General features: G+C 45.0%; 1 protein-coding gene across 6 annotated transcripts in view; it reads right to left on the reverse strand.

Annotated features, from left to right (window-relative positions):
• rgs3a (regulator of G protein signaling 3a) overlaps positions 1–23,647 on the reverse strand; it is a 453,555-nt gene that overhangs the window by 407,890 nt on the left and 22,018 nt on the right. For 5 of the 6 annotated variants that reach the window (XM_059994026.1, XM_059994027.1, XM_059994028.1 and 2 more), the window contains exons 3-6: positions 21,077–21,127; positions 20,140–20,198; positions 16,507–16,601; positions 2,898–2,966 (exon numbers count right to left, since the gene is read on the reverse strand). In XM_059994026.1, coding sequence (XP_059850009.1) covers positions 2,898–2,966; positions 16,507–16,601; positions 20,140–20,198; positions 21,077–21,127 — 274 coding nt within the window. Of the gene's footprint in view, positions 1–2,897; positions 2,967–16,506; positions 16,602–20,139; positions 20,199–21,076; positions 21,128–23,301; positions 23,417–23,647 lie in introns of those variants that run through there. The other variant, XM_059994031.1, reaches the window with a different exon arrangement.

The following is a 23,647-nucleotide window of genomic DNA, read 5'->3' on the forward strand; positions in this document are numbered from 1 at the left end:
CTCCTCCAGTTCCATACACACTTTTCCATTGTCACATTTGATTGGTCCTATTCTCTCACGTCTTATCCTCTTGCTCTTCACATATTTGTGGAATACCTTGGGGTTTTCCTTAATCCTGTCCGCCAAGGCCTTCTCATGGCCCCTTCAGGCTCGCCTAATTTCTTTCTTAAGCTCCTTCCTGCTAGCCTTATAATTTGCTAGATTTCTATCATTACCTGGTTTTTTGAGCCTTTCGTAACCTTTTCTTTTCTTCTTGACTAGATTCACAACAGCCTTTGTACACCATGGTTCCTGTTCCTACCAACCTTTCCCTGTCTCACTGGAACGTACTGATGCAGAACTCTACACAGATATCCCCTGGTCCCCAAATCTGAGGAAGGACATTCTTGCTATTGAGGGAGTGCAGCGTAGGTTCACAAGCTTAATTCCCAGGATTGCTGGACTGTCATATGTTGAAAGATTGGAGCAACTGGGCTTGTATACACTGGAATTTGAAGGATGAGAGGGGATCTGATTGAAATATATAAGATTATTAAGGGATTGGACAAGCTAGAGGCAGGAAACATGTTCCCGATGTTGGGGGAGTCCAGAACCAGAGGCCGCAGTTTAAGAATAAGGGGTAGGCCATTTAGAACGGAGTTGAGGAGAAACTTTTTCACCCAGAGAGTTGTGGATCTGTGGAATACTCTGCCTCAGAAGGCAGTGGAGGCCAATTCTCTGGATGCTTTCAAGAAAGAGTTAGATAGAACTCTTAAAGATAGCGGAGTCAAGGGATATGGGCAGAAGGCAGGAACGGAGTACTGATTGTGGATGATCAACCATGATCACAGTGTATGGCGGTGCTGGCTCGAAGGGCCGAATGGCCTACTCCTGCACCTTTTGACTATCGTCTATTGAACATATGCCACAATTCTTCCATACATTTCCCCGAGAACATATGTTCCCAAATTATGCTTCCTAGTTCCTGCCTGATGGCCTTATATTTCCCCTCACTCCAATTAAATGTTTCCCTAACTTGTCTGTTCCTATTCCTTTCCAATGCTATGGTAAAGGAGCTAGTATTGAAATCTTGCTTGACAAATCTGTTCAAGTTCTTTGAGGAAGTAACAAGCAGGGTGGACAAAGGAGAGGCTGTGGATGTCATTTACTTGGATTTCCAGAAGGCACTTGATAAGGTGCCACACATGAAGCTGCTTAACAAGATAAATTTTTTGTCATTAGAGGAGAGAGTCCAGAGGAGGTTCATGAGAGTGATTCTGGGAATGAAGGGGTTAACATGTGAGGTGTGTTTGGCAGCTTTAGGCCTGTACTCACTGGAATTTAGAAGAATATGGGGGGATCTCATTGAAACCTACCAAAAGTTGATAGGGTGCAAATGGAGAGGATGTTTCCTAATCTGTGGGTATCCAGAACTAGAGGGCACAACCTCAAAACTGAGGGGTGACCTTTTAGAACAGAGGTAAGGAGGGATGTTTTTAGCCAGAGATTAGTAAATCTCTGCCACAGACTGTGGTGTAGGCCAAGTCCGTGGGTGTATTTAAGGTGGAAATTGAAAGTTTCCTGATTGGTCAAGGCAAGAAGGCAGGTATATGGGGTTGAATGGGATCCAGGATCAGCCACGATGGAATGGCAGAGTAGACTTGATGGGCTGAATGGCCTAATTCTGCTCCTATATCTTATGGTCTAAGGTGCGGAGAGGAATAACAATATACAACCCTGAGATTCATTTTCTTGCGGGCATACTCAATGAATACAATAAATCAATAAAAGACTGCACCCAACCAGAGTGCCAAAGAAAAGTCTAGAATGAACAATTTAAGAAATGCCCTCTGAAACTAAAAGAGGTTTAAGTTTTTGAATTCCATTAACTTAATTGAAGAAAGCATTGGGCAATCATGCTCCAACTTGTATTGGTTCAATGAGCAATTAAACAGAGAAAATTTGGAATACATTTCCACAAATTTATCAACTTTTAGAAAAATGCTTGCAAGGAAGAATCATGACCTTCCTAAGGCAAGTAGGCTGAGTTGTTAGGCCATTCTCAGGTTGCGGGAGCAACACCTCATATTCTTTCTGGGTAGCTTCCAACATGATGGAATGACCATCAATTTCTTCAGCTTCTGGTGATCTTTTTCCTACTCCCTCTTCTTTTCCATTCGCAATTCTGACTCCCCTTCCTCTCCTCTTTTCCTCACCTGCCCATCACTTTACTCTGTTGCCCATTCCTCTTCACTTTCTCCCATGTTCCACTCTCGCCTCCTATCAGATTCCTCCTTCCTCAGCCCTTTACCTTTTCCACCTATCACTTCCCGGCTTCTTACTTCACTGTGCGCCTCCCCCCCCCCACCAGATCTCACTGATCACCTACTAGTTTGCACTCATGCCTTCCCCCCATCTTCAGGATGAAGGACCTCAGCAAGAAATGTCGACTGTACTCTTCTCCATAGACACTGCCTGGCCTGCTGAGTTTCTCCAGCATGTTGTGTGTGGTGGTTGGGGGATGTTAGAGGTAGATGTGTTTCACAGAGAGTGGTGGGTGCAGAGAACACCCTGCCAGGGGAGGTGGTAGAGGCAGATACATTGGGGACATTTAAGAGACTCTTCGATTGGCATGTGGATTATAGAAATAATGGAAAGCTATGTCAAAGAGAAGGGTTAGATTGATAGGTTAAAAGGTCAGCACAGCATCTTGGGCTGAAGGGCCCGTATTGCACTGTTGTGTTCTATGTCGTATGTTGGCTTAGGAGACTTAAAACTACATTCCTGCTGAAGCATTTGGCAGATCACATACAGAACTTTGACAGATAAATTAGTGCGATGCTTGTAATTTGCTTGAATATCAGAGAAATGTAGCACATTTGTAATATAACAGAAAAAAATATCTTAAACAGTCTTACCTTGAATTTTTGTCTCGGTTCCAAACTGTCACAAGAAGTCTCTTTTGTTCATCTGACTCCTGCAAGGGACTACAAAATAAAAATACTTAAAAACTTGACTTTGCCATTATAAGATACTCATTCAGAAGGTCACTATTGCAAATGCCAATTCAGGGGTCTGAATAATAAAGTATAGAGTTTAGTGTCAAAGCTGAAACATTTTGGGTGTTTTTATTGAACAGAAGACTCTTTGTGCCTAACTCGATCTAGAGTGTCAAACAAGTAACTGTCTTCACATTATTCCCCACCATGAAGACATTTTCATAGGGAGATGACTCAAAAAGATGGCATCCATCATTAAGGACCCCCATCACCCTCTTCTCTTTGCTACCATGGAGGATGTGGTACAGGAGCCTGAAGCCACATACTCAACATTTCAGGAACAGCTTCTTGCCCTCCACCATCAGATTTCTGAACAGACAATGAACCCATGAACACTACCTCACTAGTTTTGTTCTCTCTTTGCACTACTTATTTAATTTTTTGTGTATACACTCTTGTACCTATGAAGTGGCTGCTGAGAATACGTTTGTGATTTTCTGCTGCTGTAGCCCAACCAACTCAAGGTTCAATGTGTTGTGCATTCAGAGATGCTCATCTGCACACCACTGTTGTAATGTGCGGTTATTTGAGTTACTGTCACCTTGAACCAGTCTGGCCGTTCTCCTCTGACCTCTCTCATGAACAAGGCATTTTGCCCACAGAACTGCAGCTCACTGGACGTTTTTCTTCATATTTTGCATCATTCTTTGTAAACTCTAAAGATTGTTTTGCATAAAAATCCTAGCAAGCCAACAGATTCTCAGATACTCAAACCACCCTGTCTGGCACCAACAATCATTCCGAGGCCAAAATCACTGAGATCACATCTCTTCCTCATTTTGATGTTTGGTCTGAACATCACATGAACATTTTGACCATGTCTGCATGCTTTTATGCATTGAGTTGCTGCCACATGGTCGGCTGATTTGATATTGTATGAATGAGGTGCGCAGGTGAACCAGACTAAGTGGCTACTGAGTGCCTATTTCTGACTGTAATCTTTACGTCTTGCCCTGTAATGCTGCTGCAAAGCAAATTTCACAGCATATGTCAGTGATAAACTGGATTCTGATTCTAATATCTTTAGATCAGCACCGCGAAGACAGACTGGCTAGTGCTTTTACATTAGGCGTGCAAATTCCACGTGTAACATTAACACCTCAGAACAACAACCACTAGGAAACAATTCAGAGCGTCCGTGGAATGTGGAAGGAGCAAGGTAATTGCAACTTGTGTCGGATAAAGCCGAGGCAATAATGATCAGACCACAAGACCGTACGAGGGACTGTAAAAGCCAACGTGGCCTGCTCCCATTTGTAACATTTACCAGGAGTATTGTATAGGAAGGGCCCAAAGCATTGTTGAGGATCCCTACCACCTATCCCAGAATCTCTTTGACCCAGTACCCTCAGGAAAGAGGTACAGGGGCATCAGGATGAGGACTGCCAGACTGGGTAACAGCTTCTTCCCTCAGGCTGTGAGACTAATGAATACCCTGCCACCACTGAGGTCTCGTCACAGGGACAGCGAGATGTTTACCTGTGCTTCACTAAGTGCATTTTGAATTATATTTTATTAACTTATTGATGATAATATTTTGTTTTATGTGCTGTGTGTGACATATGTTGTATCGGTGTACTGTGGTCTGGAAAGACATTGTTTGGTTTGGTTGTAGAGTCAGATGACAATAAACTTGATCGTGAACTTGATGGAATATGTGACAAACCCAACAGAGCTAAAGAAAGCTGAAGGTGCAAGACTGAATTTCTGAGCTTTGCTCTGTTAACAGAAGTCACTGGCACCCTACAACTGGGCTAACTGCTTCGGGTCTGGAGACAGAGTACAAAACAAATAGAGCGGTATAGAACATAACAGAACGGTACAGAACCATCAGCCCATCATGCTGTGCCAAACTATTAACCTTTGCTAAGATCAATTTAACCCTTCCCTCCTACACAGCGCTCCATTTTTCTTTCATCCGTGTGCCTATCTGAGATTTCTTAAGAGTCCCTAATGTATCTACCTCTACAACATGCCCGCCAGCACATCCGCCACTCTCTGTGCAAACAGGTTCTGATGCTGATCTGTAAGAGCTGCTGGGAAACTTCAAATCGGAAACACTGATACAGGATAATCTGCAGATGCTGGAAATGAGCAGCACCCACAAGATGCTAGAGGAACTCAGCAGGTCAGACAGTGTCTACCACCCTCAAGATGCCGGAGGAACTCAGCAGGTCAGACAGTGTCTACCACCCACAAGATGCCGGTGGAACTCAGCAGGTCAGACAGCGTCTATGACCCACAAGATGCCAGAGGAACTCAGCAGGTCAGACAGCGTCTATCACCCACAAGATGCCGGTGGAACTCAGCAGGTCAGACAGCGTCTATGACCCACAAGATGCCAGAGGAACTCAGCAGGTCAGACAGCGTCTATCACCCACAAGATGCCGGTGGAACTCAGCAGGTCAGACAGCGTCTACCACCCACAAGATGCCGGAGGAACTCAGCAGGTCAGACAGCGTCTATGACCCACAAGATGCCGGAGGAACTCAGCAGGTCAGACAGCGTCTATCACCCACAAGATGCCGGAGGAACTCAGCAGGTCAGACAGAGTCTATCACCCACAAGATGCCGGAGGAACTCAGCAGGTCAGACAGCGTCTATCACCCACAAGATGCCGGTGGAACTCAGCAGGTCAGACAGCGTCTATCACCCACAAGATGCCAGAGGAACTCAGCAGGTCAGACAGCGTCTATCACCCACAAGATGCCGGAGGTATCACCCACAAAATTGCAAAATAGTGAGGTAGTGTACTGGACCATTCAGAAATCTGACGGTAGGCAGGAAGAAGTTGATCCTAAGATAAGAGTGTGTGTCTCAGTGTGGGAAGGCACTAAGTTGAAACTCTTGTCGGTGGTCTCAGCATCCAGAATAGGATAACATCCACTGTTCAGACACGCACTCTGCTAGATACTGTAAACCGACAAGGGATGTACAATCTCAGCCGGCATATTCTGAACAAGTGTATCCTGAAGGAAATCATTCTGTACAGATGAATCAGATGACCCAAAGGCAGGGTATTCACTACTTTGCAAATGCTTTCTATTTCTAGATAATTCTATTTCTGCACCTTAATGATGCCTGTAGTGTAGGTTCCTATTTACTCAGAGACAGAGCACAGAACAGGCCCTTCTGGCCCTTCCACCGAGCAACCCACTGATTTAACCCCAGCTAACCTTCTAAGCTGTACGACTTCACACTGTGGGAGAAAACCAGAGCACCTGGAGGAATCCCACGAGCATGCAAACTCCTTACAGACAGTGGCGGTAATTGAACCAGGGTTGCTGGTTCTGTAATAACATTCTGCTACCTACTGCTCTACCACGCCACTTCAAACTGCTTGCCTCAACACCCAGCTGTCGGTACAGATGAACACTGGGACCAAAGCTTTCCAACTGTACAAAAACTACACACATATCAATCCCACAAGCGCCTTGTTTTTCCAATAAATACTGTCAGGCATGGAGGCACCAGTCACAGGATCAGAAAAACGTCCCAGAGAGTTGTCAACTCAGCCAGCTCTATCAAGGGCACTAGCCTCCTGCAACAAGGACATCTTCAATAGGCGATGAAGCCAACATCCATCATTCAGGGCCCTCATCAACCAGGACGTGCCCTTTTCTCATTGCTGCCATCAACGAGAAGGTACGGGAGCCTGAAGATACATACCCAACATTTGAGGAACAGCTTCTTCCCCACCGCCATCAGATTTCAGAATGGACAATTAACCAACTATTTTGCCGTCTCTTTGCGCTACTAATTTATTTTTAATAATTCTCCTGGGATGATCACTCCTCTCTCCACGGCGCTGAGGCTGTCCCTGGCTGCTGTGCTCTGTGTCCACTAATATGATGAACTGATGCCAAGGCTTTGGGCCTGCCCCAGGCTGCTCCGCATTAGGGTTCAGATCTAATTTGGTTCAGACTGTTGTTGCTCACTTCTCTTGTTAGCATGATTTGTGTTTTCCCCCTTTCTCTGTGATGCACCATCAATAACTCTAGGAGGCTGGACGTGAATGATAGGCTTCTATTAACAGCAAAAAAGGGACCACGACTATGTCGAGACTGAGGGAGGAGCAGTGCCCCCAATCCCCTTTATATAGGGGTCTGTGGGAGGAGCCACAGGAGCAGTCAGCGGGGGGGGGGGGTCGTGTCCAGACAGGTATACATAGTTTACCCCATTCACCCCCCCTTTGTTTTAAAAGAGAGTCCCGACAGGGCAAAGTTTCTGACAAGTATTTTCACAGGTCGTGTCTATCAGGCAGCCGAGTCCGTCACTGTGATCCACGTAGCACCAGTGGTGTTTGCACCGGTGATGGTGGTTGTGCTGGCCCCGGCCTGACTGGAAGTGCCAGCCCGTTAGGTGTCAGTAACCCCTCATGTGTGTGCGTGGCGCCCGGTATAGGAGTGTCGGGAGGAGTCGGTGTAGGGCTGGGCGTGCGCAGTGTCTCGTGGGTATATACATTGGTGGGTACGGGGTCCACAGTCACCATGGAGCGTTCAGGGTAGGGGTCTCGTTCAGGGTAGGGGTCTGGTGCTCCTGCGGGTGCCAGGTCCCGGATGGAGACCGTGTCCTCCCGCCCTTCAGGCCTTGATAAGTTGTGCCTTTTCAGGACGGTAGAAATGTGGTTTGCACTCAGCGGTTTGGCAGTCCCTGGTCATCGTCCTGATGTCCTCCAGGGAGTAAGGCAGGTTCTGGGCTTTCACAAAATGGTAAAATCGGGTGACCCCCGGATGGCAAAGTTGTGCATGGAGCGCGTATAGCCGGTCGAGCTGTGTGCTGGCACACGCTCCCCGGGATAGGGCATCAGGGGGCTCATTGAGCCTTCCAGGCCGGTACAGGATGTCATAGTTGTAGGTGGAGAGTTCCATTCTCCACCGCAAAGTGTTACCATTTTTGATTTTGCCCCACTGTTGGTTGCTAAACATGAACGCGGCTGAGCGCTGGTCGGTCAGCAAGGTGAACCTTTTGCCGGCGAGATAGTGCCTCCAGCGCCTAATAGCTTCCACTATGGCCTGGGCTTCTCTCTCCACTGCGGAGTGCCGAATTTCAGGGCCTTGAAGGGTACAGCGCAAAGTCAGAGGCGTCACTCTCTACTTGGAAGGGAATGGTCTCGTCCACTGCATGCATCGTTGCTTTGGTAATGTCCCCTTTAATGCAGCTGAAGGCTGCGCAGGCCTCGGCAGAGAGGGGAAATGCGGTGGACTTGACCGGGGGCGGGCCTTGTCTGCGTAGTGATGGACCCATTGGGCCTAATAGGAAAAGAAGCCCACGCACCGTTTGAGGGCTCTGAGGGTGGTGGGAAGAGGGAGTTCCAACAGGGGGTGCATACGGTCGGGGTCAGGGCCAATGACCCCGTTCTCCACGACATACTCAAGAATAGCAAGTCGGGTGGTTCCGAACACACACTTGTCCCTGTTATAGGTGAGGTTAAGAGCTTTGGCCGTTTGGAAAAATTGTTGGAGGTTGGTGTCGTGATCCTGCCAGTCGTGACCGCAGATGGTGATGTTATCCAGATATGGGAACGTGGCCTTCAGTTGGCACTGGTCCACCACCCAGTCCATTTCCCTCTGGAAGACAGAGACACCATTCATGACACTGAAGGGGACACGCAGGAAGTGATAGAGCCTGCCGCCTGCCTCGAAGGCGGTGTAGAGGCGGTCCTCTGGGTGGACGGGGAACTGATGTTAAGCGGATTTTAGGTCTCTGGTTGAGTACACCTTGTACTGAGCTATCTGGTTGACCATATCCGTGATGCGGGGTAGGGGGTACGCGTCAAGCTGCGTGAACCTATTGATGGTCTGGCTATAGTCCACGACCATCCTATTTTTCTGTCCATTCCGAACCACGACCACCTGGGCCCTCCAAGGACTTGTGCTTGGCTCAATGATCCCCTCCCTGAGCAGCCGCTGCACCTCCGACTTAATGAAGGCCCTGTCCCCCGCGCTGTACCGCCTGCTTTTAGTTGCCACAGGTTTACAGTTGGGGGTCAGGTTGGCGAACAGCAGTGGGGGAGAGGCTGCAAGTGGTGTCAGTAGCGCGGCTGTTGGCATGGTGTTGGGTGGGATGTGCGGGTTGGTCTGTGTGTGTGGTCAGTAGCGGGGTATATGACGAAGTCCCACAGAACTGAGGATTCCTGACAGTGATTGGTGGGAGGGGCCCGTCATACTCCATTGTCACACTTTTCAGGTGGCTCTGGAAGTCAAGCCCCAACAGCACAGGGGCACACAGTTGAGGCATGACCAGTAACGCAAAGTCCCGATATTCTGTGCCCTGCACCACCAATGTCGCTACACAACCCCCCCCCCCCCCCGATGTCTGTGGGAGGCGACCCAGAAGCCATGGTGACCCTCTGGCTTACCGGCCGTGTCACGAGTCCGCAGCGTTGCTCCGTGTCCGGGTGAATAAGACTCTCAGTGCTGCCCATGTCAAACAGGCAGCGAGTCCTGTGCCCCTCCACCAGGATGTCCACCATTGACCTGGCAAGCTGGTGTGGGGTTCTTTGGTCGAGGGTTATGGAGGCCAGAGTTGAACCGCTGTCTTGGTGCCCAGTAAGCACCTGTGGGTCGGAGGCAGGGCGAGGTGGCGCCGACAAAGATGGCCGCCCCCATGCCTCGCACATGGCGGGCAGGCAAGATGGCGGCGACCAAGATGGCGACCCCCATGCCTCGCACATGGCGGGCAGGCAAGGTGGCGGCGACCAAGATGGCGACCCCCATGCCTCGCACATGGTGGGCAGGCAAGATGGCGGCGACCAAGATGGCGACCCCCATGCCTCGCACGCGGCGCTGCTCGACCCCGCTCGTGGTTTGGACTTACAGGCCTTGGCGAAATGGCCCTTCTTTCCACAGCTGGAGCAGGTAGCTTCTCGGGCCGGGCAGCGTTTTCAGGGGTGCTTTTCGAGTCCCCAGAAGTAACACTGCGCTGACTTGCGACTGGCAGCAGCAGAGGTCAATTCGCCGGTGGGTTGTGGGGTCTGCAGCATCCACGGGTCTGGCGGGAGACTGCGCGCCTGGACAGCATCAGTGTTGTGCAGAGCGGCCTCCAGCGTGTCGGCCAGCTCGATTGCCGAATGTAAGGTAAGATCGGCGTGTTCCAGTATGTGCTGGCGCACGTACACTGACCTGATCCCCATAACGAAGGTGTCTCGTACCAGGAGCTCCGCATGCTGTTCCGTCGTAAGTTCCTTGCAGTCACAGGCCCGCACGAGTGTCTGTCGGGCCTGGACAAACTCAGCGCTCGACTCTCTGGCCTGCTGCCGCCGTGTCGCTAAGCGATAACTTGTGTAGACGGTGTTCACTGGCCGCAGGTATTGTCTTTTGAGGGCGTCCAGTGCCCCTTGGTAGGTCAGCAGGTCCCTGATCAGGGAGTAGACCCGCGGACTGACCCTGGAGAGGAGAACTCTGTGCATTGTAGCAGCCTCGGTCACTCGAATCTCCTCCAAGTACGATTCGAAGCATGCAAGTCAGAGTTCAAAAGCAATGCCGGCTTCGGGAGATTGAGGGTCAATATCCAATCTGTCCGGTCGTAAAATTCGTTCCATGTTTTAAATTCGCTGTTAATAAAATTGATGCACCATCAATAACTCTAGGAGACTGGAAGTGAACAATAGGTTTTTATTAACAGCGAAAAAGGGACCACGACTATGTCGAGACTGAGGGAGGAGCAGTGCCCCCAATCGCCTTTATACAGGGGTCTGTGGGAGGAGCCACAGGAGCAGTCAGCAGGGGGCATGTCCAGACAGGTATACGTAGTTCACCACACGCTGTGCATCGGATGTTAGTCTTTTTTTATAGTCTTTCGGGTTTCTTGCTTTGTGTCTGCCCGTAAGTAAACAAATCTCAAGGCTATATAATTTATACATTCTTCGATAATAAACGTACTTTGAAACTTTCGTTACTTGTAGTAATTTTTATGTATTGCACTGTACTGCTGCAACAAAACAACAAACGTCAGTGATAATCAGATTCTGATTATAAGGTTAATAAATGAATTGAAGTGATTGAACTTTCTAGGCTTGCAACATTAAGTAACCTGAATTAAATGTCACTTCTCCAAAAGCAACCACAGTTGTATGTCACCAGTCCTTGCAGAGACAGGATCAAAAGGAAAGTGGGATAAAACTGGAGATAAACAAAACGGTGAAGTTCTGTTGACACGAAGCCAGCAAGGAAAAAAATGAAGCAACCAAACAGATTTCACTTCACTGAATCACACTTCTTTCCTCAAACAATTAGAGACAAAACACAGGGAACACACACAAAATGCTGGAGGAACTCAGCAGGCCAGGCAGCGTCTATGGAAAGGAATACAGTCACCATTTCAGTCCGAACCCTTCAGCAGGTCTCAGCAGGATGTGATGTCATTGGAGAGAGTCCAGAGGCGGTTCATGGGGACGATACTGGGAATTAAGAGGTTAACATATGAGGAGTGTTTGGCAGCTTTGGGCCTGAACTCACTGGAATTTAGAAAAAGGTGGGAAGATCTCATTGAAACCTACTGAATGTTGAAAGGACTAGATAGGGTGGATGTGGGGAGGATGTTTCCTGTGGTGAGGGTGTCCATAACTTGAGGGTACAGTCTCAAAATTGAGAGGTGACCTTTAGAACAGAGGTAGGGAGGGATATTTTAGCCAGAGTGTAGTAAATCTCTGCCACAGACTGTGGTGGAGGCCAAATCCATGGGGCTACTTAAGGCAGAAGTTGATAGTTTTCTGATCGGTCAGGGTCTCAAAGGATATGGTGAGAAGGCAGGTGCATGGGGTTGAGCGGGATCCAGGATCAGCCATGATGGAAATGTGGAGCAGACTCAATAGACTGAATGGCCTTTCTACTCAAAAGAAAAGATTTTAAAAAAGAAACGAATCTGGCAGTTGAAAGCTGAGCCCCATCTTAAAAACATTCAGTTCCAAAACTCTAAGTTCAGCATCCAAGCTTTCAGCACAGTTCGTAGAGTCACAGAGTCATACAGCATGAAAAAGGCCTTTTGGCTCGACTTGTTAATGCTGAAAGTGACACTCTGCGAGTGGCCACTTTGCTGTGTACGTCCTGCAGCCAATGCAGTGGCCACTGAGTGTCTGTTTATCACCTGCTGCTGCAGCCCGTCCACTTCAAGGTTCAATGCGTTGTGCGTTCAGAGATGCTCTTCTGCACACCACTGTTGTAATGTGTGGCTAACTGAGTTAGAGTCACCTTCTTGTCAGCTTGAACCAGTCTGGCCGTTCTCTAATCGATGTACTTTTCTGTAAGGATTTTAAATGTTCCTAACTTGCCTGCCTCAACCACTGCTCTTGGCAGTTCATCCCATATTCACACCACCAATTGAAGATGCTGGAAATCCAGAGCAACACACAAAATGCAGGAGGAACTCAGCAGGTCAGGCAGCATCTACAGAAATGAATAAACAGTCGACGTTTCGGGCCAAGACCACTAGGAGTTGTCACGACTATGATACCGATCCACCCATTCAGGGCTCACAACGTGATTCTGCTAAATGGGAAGGCCAAACACAAAGTGGGCAATTGTTTTACTCAACACCTCTGTTCAACCCCTACAGTGTAATCCTGCCTTTTCCCTAAATCTAGATTCCTGCACAGCTCAACACCAGCCGGCCGCATTACAACCTTTCAAACAACAGAGACTGGTACCCAGTTTCAGTCCAGATGAAGGGTCTCCATCAATTGTTTATTCCTCTCCATAGATGCTGCCCGATCTACTGAGTTACTCCAGCATGTGGTGTGTTTTGCTCTGGATTTCCAGCATCTGCAGAATTTCTAGTGTGTACGTTGCATATTTTATTGATGATGAGAAGTCACTGGTCTGAAATATGTTCTGTTTTCCTCTCCACAGACACTGTTTAATTGTTCCACTATTTTCTATTATGGAATTCGAAAACTGTTTCACATGATCTTACACGATTACGCAGCCCAGAGCTGTAACAACAGCACCTCCCTGTGGCAAGAGAGGGAAGTACAACATTTGGACAAATGGACTCGATTCTAACCGAGCTTGCCAGTGTCCCTCCTGTACTGAGAAAGTAAACCCAAGTGAAAATGTATCCTCAGTGACACCAGCATTTTCAAACACTTCAACAAATGGTGAAACAAAGCATGGTAAACTGGTCACGCGTACTGAGGTACCTGACTAGTACACTGCTCAACTTATTCAGCAATACAGTGTGGGGCAGACCCTTCGGCCCAACAGACCTTTTGCACAGTGAGATGGATTCTTGATATCACAAACCGCACTGCACTCTCATTGCTCAATGGCTCCATTTAGCATCAGAGAACATATACAATATACACCCTGAAACTCTTACTTACCACAGACATCCTCGAAACAGAAGGAAAATTCCCAAAGAATGAATGACAGAACAAACCCAACCCCTCCCACATCCGAGCAGCATCAACCCCCCCTCCGCTGCCCCCATTTATTCCAGCCAGGGGCATCAGCATTCCCAGCAATCACAAAGCCCCCGAAGAAAGTGCATCAAAAAACTACTGCTCACTCCAACGTTCCCCACATCACACAGGCATTCTCTCAATATCAAGGGAGAGACAGTTAACGCTCTTGCACAGTGAGAAGGAGACACAGTTGCTATTTTGTTGTTACTCTCAGTCTGGTGTTACTTTTATTTTGAGTTCCCAGACTCGATAAAGAGCGAGAGCACGAGAGAGAGAGATAATATATATCGTGAGTACAGAGCCCTCTCACAGTGACTTCTATGCTTTGGTCTGCACCTGTTATTGTTTTACCTTGTTCTACCTCAGTGCACTGTGGAATGGCGTTATCTGTGTGAACAGTAAGGAGAGATATGTACAGTATCTTGGTACACTTGACAATAATAAACTAATCATCACCGTCATTATGTGCCATGTTGTATGACATCGACAATCTTGGTCTTCCCATGACATTAATTACTCTTGGCATTTTTTTTCCTGCAGATGTGTTTACCATTGCCTTTTGCTGGGTAGTGTTCTTACGAACAAAACAAAATCTGAAGATGTTGGAAATCCAGTAGCATCAACAAAATGTGGGAGGAACTCAGCAGGACCTGCTGAAAGGTCTCAGTCTAAAACGTCGACTGTACTCTTTTCCATAGCTGCCGCCTGGCCTGCTGAGTTCCTCCAGCATTTTGTGTGTGTTGCTCAGTGTCTTTACAAGACAGGTGATCCCAGCCATTGTCAACACTCTTCAGAGATTGCCTGGTGTCAGTGGTCACATAACCAGGACTTGCGATGTACACCGGCTGCTTATACGACCATCCACCACCTGCTCCCACGGCTTCACTTGACCCTAATCGAGGGCTAAGCAGGGGCTACACCTTGCCCAAGGGTGACCTGCAGGCTAGTGGAGGGAAGGAGCACCTCACACCTCCTTTGATAGAGATGCATCTCCACCTGCCACCCACAAAAACCAATAGCAAGACCATAATGTTGCTAAACGAAATGATTGATCAAAAGAATTGTTGAATACTGACCAGAATCAAAACCTGCTTTCTATAGAAAGGGACACTTTGGGAATTCGGTAGGGATTTCAGATACAGATTTCAGATTTAGCTATCAGGTGTCCATTGAAACATCCAGTAAAATGTGCCGTTTGTGTTAACAACCAACACAACCTAAGGATGTGCTGGGGGCAGCCCACAAGAGTCACCACACGTTCCAGTGGCAACATTGCATGTCCACAATGTTCAGCAGAACACAAGCAACAGCAGGACAAAAATCAGTAAAGCAAACCCCTTTCCTACCCTCCCACCCCTTCACAGAGGCCACCAACCCCAGGACAGGTAGCCTCCAGGTGCCAAACTCTAGCAGGACAGGTACAGTATGTTCCATATCCAATTTCAAAGTGACAGGCATTGTGAAATTCAGCTGCTGTTCTGTCTACAAAAGCACGTTGGTAATAATTACTCTGAGCATGTGACTGCCAGGCATTGTGAGAATAACACTGTCTGGCAGTCAGGCAAGTTTTGAAAGGCTCTACTAGTGAACAGAGAACATAGACTGTTACAGCACAACATTGTGCTGAACCATTAGCCTACTCCAAGATCAATCTAACTCTTCTCTCCCATATATCACTCTGTTTATCTGTCATCTATATGCCTATCCTGGAGTTTTTTTAAATGTCCCTAATGTATCGGACTCTACCCCCAACCCATGCACCCACCTCTCACTGTGTAAAAAGCTTACCTTTGACATCCCCCTCTATACTTTCCTCTAATCACCTGAAAATTATGCCCCTTGTATCAGCCACTTCCGCCCTGGCTGTCCAATCTATCTATGTCTCTTATCATCTTCTATACCTCTATCGAGTTGCCTTTCACCCTCTTTCACTCCAAAGAGAACAGTTCTGTAAAGATGATGGTGCTTTTGGAATCACAAATATTGAATTAAACAAAAAAATCACAAGGCAAATGTTTATAAACAAGGTTCCAATAAACAAAAGTTTTTGTGGGACCGTGATGAATGATGAGCTTCGAAAGAAAATATTAGACTATAAAACCATAATCATAGGTGCAGAGTTGGGCTATTTGGCCCATCAAGTCTGTTCCACCATTCCATCATGGCTGACTTATTATCCCTCACAAAAGGTTAGCCTTTTCTCTCTAACCTTTGACGTCCTGACTAATCAAGAACTTATCAACCAGCTTTAAATACACCCAATGACTCGGCCTTCACAGCCGTCTGTGGCAGGTTCACTACCCTCTAGCTAGACAAACTCCTCCTCATCTCTGTTCCAAATGGGCGTCCCTCTGTTCTGAGGATGTGCTCCCTGGTCCTAGAGTCCCCCACAGTAGGAAACATCCTTTCCACATCCACTCTATTGAGGCCTTTCAATGGTAGATTTCAATGAGATCCTTCCCTTATTCTAAACTCCAGTGAGTACAGGCCCAGACCCTTCAAATGCTCCTCATACATTAACCCTTTCATCTCTGGAAATATTCTCATGAACCTCCTCTGGACCTTCTCCAATACCCGCACATTTTTTTCTTGGATAGGGTGCCCAAAACTCCTCACCACACTCCGAGTGTGGTCTGACTTGCTTGGCACCTTCCCCTCACCTTTTGGTACTGACTATCCCCCAGACATGCTTCCTCTCCCAAAGAAAGGCTGCTGAGTCCAAGTGATTGGACGTACTGAAGGCAGAGATTAGCAGGCCCCTGATTGGTTATGGATTAATCAACAAAAGGTAGAGAAAACCAAATGTCTTGGGAGCAGCTAGCCCAAGGGTTCCCATCCCTTTTTATGCCATGGACCCCTACTATTGACCAAAGGGTCTATGGGCCGCAGGTTGAGGACCTCTGAGCTAGGGAATGAAACCACTGCTTGCAATAAAATCAACGGTGAGAAAATATTATCAAGCTGAAGCAATTTATACTTTAGGATTTCATTGAATATGCAAAACAGATGGAATTTATAACTCAAGTTTCACAGCCACGAATCACAGTAAAAATAAACAGAACTCACAAATTAAAATGTTCATGAAAAACTGGGTTCTTGCAGTCTGGTACTGTTTCTGTCTTCTGCCTGCTTCTGCGATCGTGGTCTGGTACCAAAGACAGCTTTAAGGCAAAATTGAAGAAGTTACACACTTCATTAAATGAAAAATGCAAAGAAACAAACATGCATTTTGTATAGTGGCATAAGCCAAAAAAATTGTCCCCACTAATATTAATCTTGTAAAAATTATACAATCTCTGGTACAGATTAATAGGCAAATATTAGCCAAGACATCAAGGATAACTGTCTGGTTCATCTACAAAACATTGTCAATCTCAAATTCAGCTGAAGAAAGTGTATGAGACCCTTGGTTTAACAAAAACAGTGTCTTGAGTGGGACCGCACAGCCTGGACGTAACTCTGGGAAGTCAGACAGAATACTGCGCTCAAGTTTCAGGAAAGGAATGTGAACAGCTGTCCTTTCTGATCCAGACATAAGACTCTGGAGTAACAATCTACAATTAAATCACAACAAGCAATGATAAAGACATTGCGTTGAGGTCAAGATGAGGCTGCAGGGCTTCAGGTGCTGCTTAGGGCTGTGTTGGAGTTTCACAAACCCACTCCTTCCAATAAAGGCAAGAAGACTGTAAGACATGTGAGCAGAATTAGGACATTCAGCCCATCGAGTCTGTTCCACCATGGCTGATTTATTATCCCTCTTAATCCCATTCCCTTGTAACTTATGGCACCCTGACTATTCAAGAATCTATCACTCACCACTTTAAATTGGGAGACCAATCAAAAATTATAGAAAAATACAAGTGCGAGATTAATGCCAGGGAAAACTTAAATAAAACAGATTCCTGTACGTCATGAAGAAATCTGCGTGATGATGAATTGAGTTGGATAAAGTTCAATGAAACTTAGAAACTCAAATAGATTCACCACTAAACAGGTCCACACAATAGAGGGCAATATCAAGAGCAAATGATTCAGGTTATTCTAATGTTGAATTAGACAAATAGCTCAACAAATGATAAAAATAAAACATAGAACAGTGCAGCACTAGAAAGGCCAGTTGGCCCACAATGTTGTGCTGATCTTGACGCCAGTTAATACTAAAATGCCCTCTCGCTGTGTATCATCCATTCTCTCCATTCCCTTCACATCCACGCGTCTATATAAAAGCGCCTTAAACTGCACCAGACTAGAACAAGATCTGAAAAACAATACCAGGAAGGCCCTCACCCGTCCTTTCACACAGACTGAAATGGAGTTTATAAATTATAAAGTAAGGCGAAAAATCACATTTAGACATTTAGAAGATGATTTAAACACTTATTTTGCGCAGAAATGTCAAAACAGCAAGTGGAAACTCAGTACATTTCAGCTTTTGAAATGATTTGAAGGTAAGCAGTGAAATTTATTTATCTGCTCAATTAAAAATAACATTGACACTCAGTGACCACTTTATTGTAAACCTCCTGTACCTAATATAGGGGCCCTGAGTGTATGTTGATTGTCTTCTGCTGCTGTAACCCACCCACTTCAACATTCGATGTGGTGTACATTCAGAGATGCTCTTCTGCACTCCACTGTTGTAACGTGTGGTTATTTGAGTTACTGTCACCTTCCTGTCAGTTGAACCAGTCTGGCCATTCTCCTCTGACCTCTTTCACTTACAAGGTATTTTTGCCCACAGATCTGCCGCTCACTGGATGGATGTTTAAGGAATATAAAAGTGGATAAATCTCTGGGTCCTGACAGGATATTCCCTAGGACCTTGAGGGAAGTTAGTGTAGAAATAGCAGGGGCTCTGACAGAAATATTTCAAATGTGATTAGAAACGGGGATGGTGCCGGAGGATTGGTGTATTGCTCATGTGGTTCCATTGTTTAAAAAGGGTTCTAAGAGTAAACCTAGCAATTATAGGCCTGTCAGTTTGACGTCAGTGGTGGGTAAATTAATGGAAAGTATTCTTAGAGATGGTATATATAATTATCTGGATAGACAGGGGCTGATTAGGAACAGTCAACATGGATTTATGCGTGGAAGGTCATGTTTGACAAATCTTATTGAGTTTTTTGAAGATGTTACTAGGAAAGTTGATGAGGGTAAAGCAGTGGATGTTGTCTGTATGGACTTCAGTGAGGTCTTTGACAAGGTTCCGCTCAGAAGGTTAGTTAAGAAAGTTCAATCTTTAGGTGTTAATATTGAAGTAGTAAAATGGATTCAACAGTGGCTGGATGGGAGATGCCAGAGAGTAGTGGTGGATAACTGTTTGTCAGGTTGGAGGCCGGTGACTAGTGGTGTGCCTCAGGGATCTGCACTGGGTCCAATGTTGTTTGTCATATACATTAATGATCTGGATGATGGGGTGGTAAATTGGATTAGTAAGAATGCAGATGATACTAAGATAGGTGGCGTTGTGGATAATGAAGTAGGTTTTCAAAGCTTGCAGAGAGATTTAGCCCAGTTAGAAGAGTGGGCTGAAAGATGGCAGATGGAGTTTAATGCTGAGAACTGCGAGGTGCTACATTTTGCTAGGACTAATCAAAATAGGACATACATGGTAAATGATAGGGCATTGAGGAATGCAGTAGAACAGAGTGATCTAGGAATAATGGTGCACAGTTTGCTGAAAGTGGAATCTCATGTGGATAGGGTAGTGAAGAAAGCTTTCGGTATGCTGGCCTTTATAAATCAGAGCATTGAGTATAGGAGTTGGGATGTAATGTTAAAATTGTACAAGGCATTGGTGAGGCCAAATTTGGAGTATTGTGTACAGTTCTGGTCACCGAATTATAGGAAAGATGTCAACAAAATAGAGAGATTACAGAGGAGATTTACTAGAATGTTACCTGGGTTTCAGCACCTTAGTTACAGAGAAAGGTTGAACAAGTTAGGTCTTTATTCTTTGGAGCATAGAAGGTTGAGGGGGGACGATAGAGGTATTTAAAATTATGAGGGGGATAGATAGAGTTGACATGGATAGGCTTTTTCCATTGAGAGTAGGGGAGATTCAAATGAGGAGAGTTAGAGTTGAGAGTTAGGGGGCAAAAGTTTAGGGGTAACACGAGGGGGAATTTCTTTACTCAGAGTGGTAGCTGTATGGAATGAGCTTCCAGTAGAAGTGGTAAAGGCAAGTTCGATATTGTCATTTAAAGTAAAACTAGATTGGTATATGGACAGGAAAGGAATGGAGGGTTATGGGCTGAGTGCAGGTCAGTGGGACTAGGTGAGAGTAAGCGTTCAGCACGGACTAGAAGGGCTGAAATGGCCTGTTTCCATGCTGTAATTGTTATATGGATTTTTTTTTGTTTTTTGCACCATTCTCTGTAAACTCTAGAGGCTCTTGTGTGTGAAAACCACAGGATTTCAGATATTTCTGCAATACTTAAGCTGCCCCATCTGGCACCAACAATCATTCCACAGTCAAAGCCATTGAGATCACATTTCATCCCCATTCTGATGTTTGGTCTGAACAACAAAAGAATATTTTGACCACGTCTGCATGCTTTTATGCATTGAGTTGCTGCCATATGATTGGCTGATGAGATATTTGCATTAACAAGCCGGTGTACCTAATAAAGGGGCCACTGAGTGTACAGCACAGTTGCAATCCTCTATGTAACAGTAGTCTAAAACCATTTTCACCTTTGTGTAAGCATCACAGGCCCGACATTCTCTCCCCAGAAGTCCTCTTGCTTCCATAACTGAAGAACAAAACATTGCAGCACAGTTAACTTCCAGAGATGATGAAAGAGCTGCCATGACTTTCAACTACAAATTAATTCTCAAAAGTAACAATTACGGGCTGATGGCACTGTAGTGTTCCGTGCAATGTTACTACAGCTTGGGGTGTCTGGAGTCAGAGTTCAATTCTGGCGACGTTCTGTAAGGAGTCTCTCTATGTTCTCTCTGCAGGTTTTCTCCAGATCCTGCAGTCTGCTCCCACGGTCTAAAGGCGTATTGGGTAGGTTAATTGGTCATTGTAAATTGTCCCATGGTTAGGTTAGGGTTAATTTGGTTTGCTGGGGTGGCATGGCTCAAAGGCTGGAATAGCTTACTCCACACTGAATCACTAAATAGATTCATTCATTAACATTGATTAATTAAAATCCATTTCAATTTTTTCTTTCCTTTACATCAGAGTGCAGTAGTATTGCATCTAATTCCAACAGCCGGATTTCCGGACCTGAGAGCTTAAACCCCAAATGGGCAACAGAATAGGGAATCAGCAGCCCCAGGAATGTTAATAGTGAAACTCCTGGGCTGTTGTTAAGGTAGTTTCCTTTACAGAAGGAATCCTGACACACGCACTCAGTCATGCAGACATTTATTTGATTATTATTTAGAGACACCGTACAAATCCAGCCTTTCCCGTGGTAGCATTCAATAGTAACGGAGTCAATGTCTCCCGCTGTGTGACAGTGCTGCCCACAGTGGCATTATATTGATGCTGTGGTGGATATCTTAATAAAAAAAATCGAGAGAGCTATGTACTTTGTTTTATTGTACGCAAACATTATAACTTCTAATTTGATATGCTTTACACTAACATTCATAAAAGATGTAATTTTTCTGAACTTACTGTGAACCGCGATTGCTCCATCTTGAAGATGAACTGATAATTTCAGCTGTCCTGTAAAGAGACAAAAATTAATGCTTTGCAATATTCTCCACTTCAGTGACGGTGTTTGATCATTTATCCATAAGACATAGAGTCATAGAACATTATAGCAGGGATAGGCCCTTCTGCCCATCTATTCCAAACTAAACCTGTTATTCTGTCCAGTCCCATCCACCTTGAGCTTGATGATAGCCCTCCATACCCCTCCTATCCATGTGCTTATCCAAACTTCTCTTAAATGTTGAAATCGACCTCACATCCAGCACTTACTACTTCCTCCCTCACCTTAAATGCATGACCTCGGGCATTAAACATTTCAGTCCTGGCAAAGAGACACTAGTCATCTGCTTCATCTGTCCCTCTCAAATTAACCACTGTCAGGTCTTCTCTCAGCCTTCGTTACACTAGAGAACACAACTAATCTCTAATCCAGCAATATCCCAGCAAGCCTCCTCTGCACCCTCTCCAAAGCCTCCACATCTTTCCTATAATGGGACAACCAGAATTGAATGCAATACTCCAGAAGTATATGTTTCAATGTATATGTGACTCATAAATCTCAGCTTTAAATAAAGCTAATTTTTATTCCGTTTAGCACAGAGTCAGACCCCATTTTTTGAAGGAACATAGATGCATCAGGAATTGGGACTTGTTCGTAATAAACAATGGAACAGAAAGCGAGAAGCATACAACATGATACAGAAAGGTGTAACATTTCAATGTGTCACAGTGATTACAAGTATAGAAATCCAGGAGATTAATTATTGAGAACATTTCACTTCAAAGTAAGATAGATCCTCAATTTTCCAAAAGCATCTCTCACACAAATATTAAGCCATTCCCCTCATTTCAAACTGTCTTTCCGCAAAGTAGGAGGATAGCTGACACCGGACAGTGGGAACGTGAGATGGTCAGGATACATCCAGCATTTTCCTGATCATCAGTAGTAATTCTTACACACTGGGAAAGCATTCTGAACTCAACATAAAAGATTCTGCAGATGCTGGAAATCCAGAGCAAGACACCTGGAGGAACTCAGCAGGTCAGGCAGCATCTATGGAGAGGAATAAAGAGTCGATGTCGCAACAGGAATCAATATGATGAAAGATCTCAGCCTGAGATGTTGACCGTTTATACATTTCCATCGATGCTGCCTGACCTGCTGAGTTCCTCCAGCATTTTGTGTCTGTTACTCTGAACTAAAAAATTAACTCGGGCAAATATTTTTCTACCATAGACAGAAATTATGAGATTGTAGACCTTTTTCTATATTGGAATTTTTCTGTAAAAAAAAGCAAATCTTAAAATTAATATTTGTAATATTATTAAAATGATGTAATATTATAAAAAAATATCAATATTAACAATTATTATGAGAGTAATTAACATCAAATTAGTGTAATTACTGTCAATGGTTGGTGGTCACAGCACAGACACAATGGGCTGAATGGTCTGTTTCCATACTACACGTGTACATGACTCTGAATCTTTCATATTACTATTAATAAATTTACATTTCAGGAACAGCTCTTTTCTCCTCCACCATCAGATTTCTGAATGGCCATTGAATCCAGGAACACTACCTCAATATATTTCTCTTTTTCCACTACTTAATTAATTTAATTATATAGAGTATACATAAAAGTATTATTTGCACTCCTTAATAGATATGTAGTATATATCTTATCGTAATTTATAGTTTTTTAATGTATTTCACTATTCCAGCCACTAAATAAGAAATTTCCTTGCATACAGTACATCAATGATACAATTCTGATTCTAATTCTGAAATTAATGTCACGGATACACAGATTACATTCACAGATGAATGTACACCTGTACATTCAGTGCAGATGAATGTAACGTAGTCTGATTTCTCACTGTTAACAAGTAGAATTAAAACAGAAAAAGTAACAAAGTGAAATTACTAAATAATTTGGCTTTCTATTTTTGATGATAAGGAAACTAGTATTCCAGAAAAGATAATTATTTCTAATTTTACAATACAGCAGCCAACTTCACTGTAAATGCTTTTATGTGCTATGGATTCAAAACTAAAACCAGATGTCTAAAAACGTAGTTCTCAAGTCATCGGTGATGTCTGTCTATGGACATTATGTTAAAGCCAGACTGATACCCTGCTCCTCAGAAGGTGTAAGACATTACTAATGCTATTTGTTCCTTACCAAATGTAGTGAGGTAAAATGAATCCAGAACATTGGAGAACTTGTCACAAAAGGAAACTCGGTGAACACTGCCATGTTCCATTGCGCATTCCGAAGACATTGCTGAAATTTGAATCTGTAATGTTTCAAAACAGTAACTCAAGAAGGCGTTAAAAATGCGTCTCAGACATGGTTGGTAAGGCAAGCCGAGACTCCCAGCAGGCTCAGTAACTGCCCTGGCTTTGAATGGGAACTGCTGTGACCATAGTGATGAGATGAAGCGCCTGCTCCTATTGGCTGCCTGGCAGTTTGAATGAAGGTTTCCTGCATTATAAAGTTTGTCACTGGCACTGAGGAAGAAATTATC

Source organism: Hypanus sabinus, chromosome 18, assembly GCF_030144855.1.
Source record: "Hypanus sabinus isolate sHypSab1 chromosome 18, sHypSab1.hap1, whole genome shotgun sequence".
In the NCBI taxonomy this organism is placed as follows: Eukaryota; Metazoa; Chordata; class Chondrichthyes; order Myliobatiformes; family Dasyatidae; genus Hypanus; species Hypanus sabinus.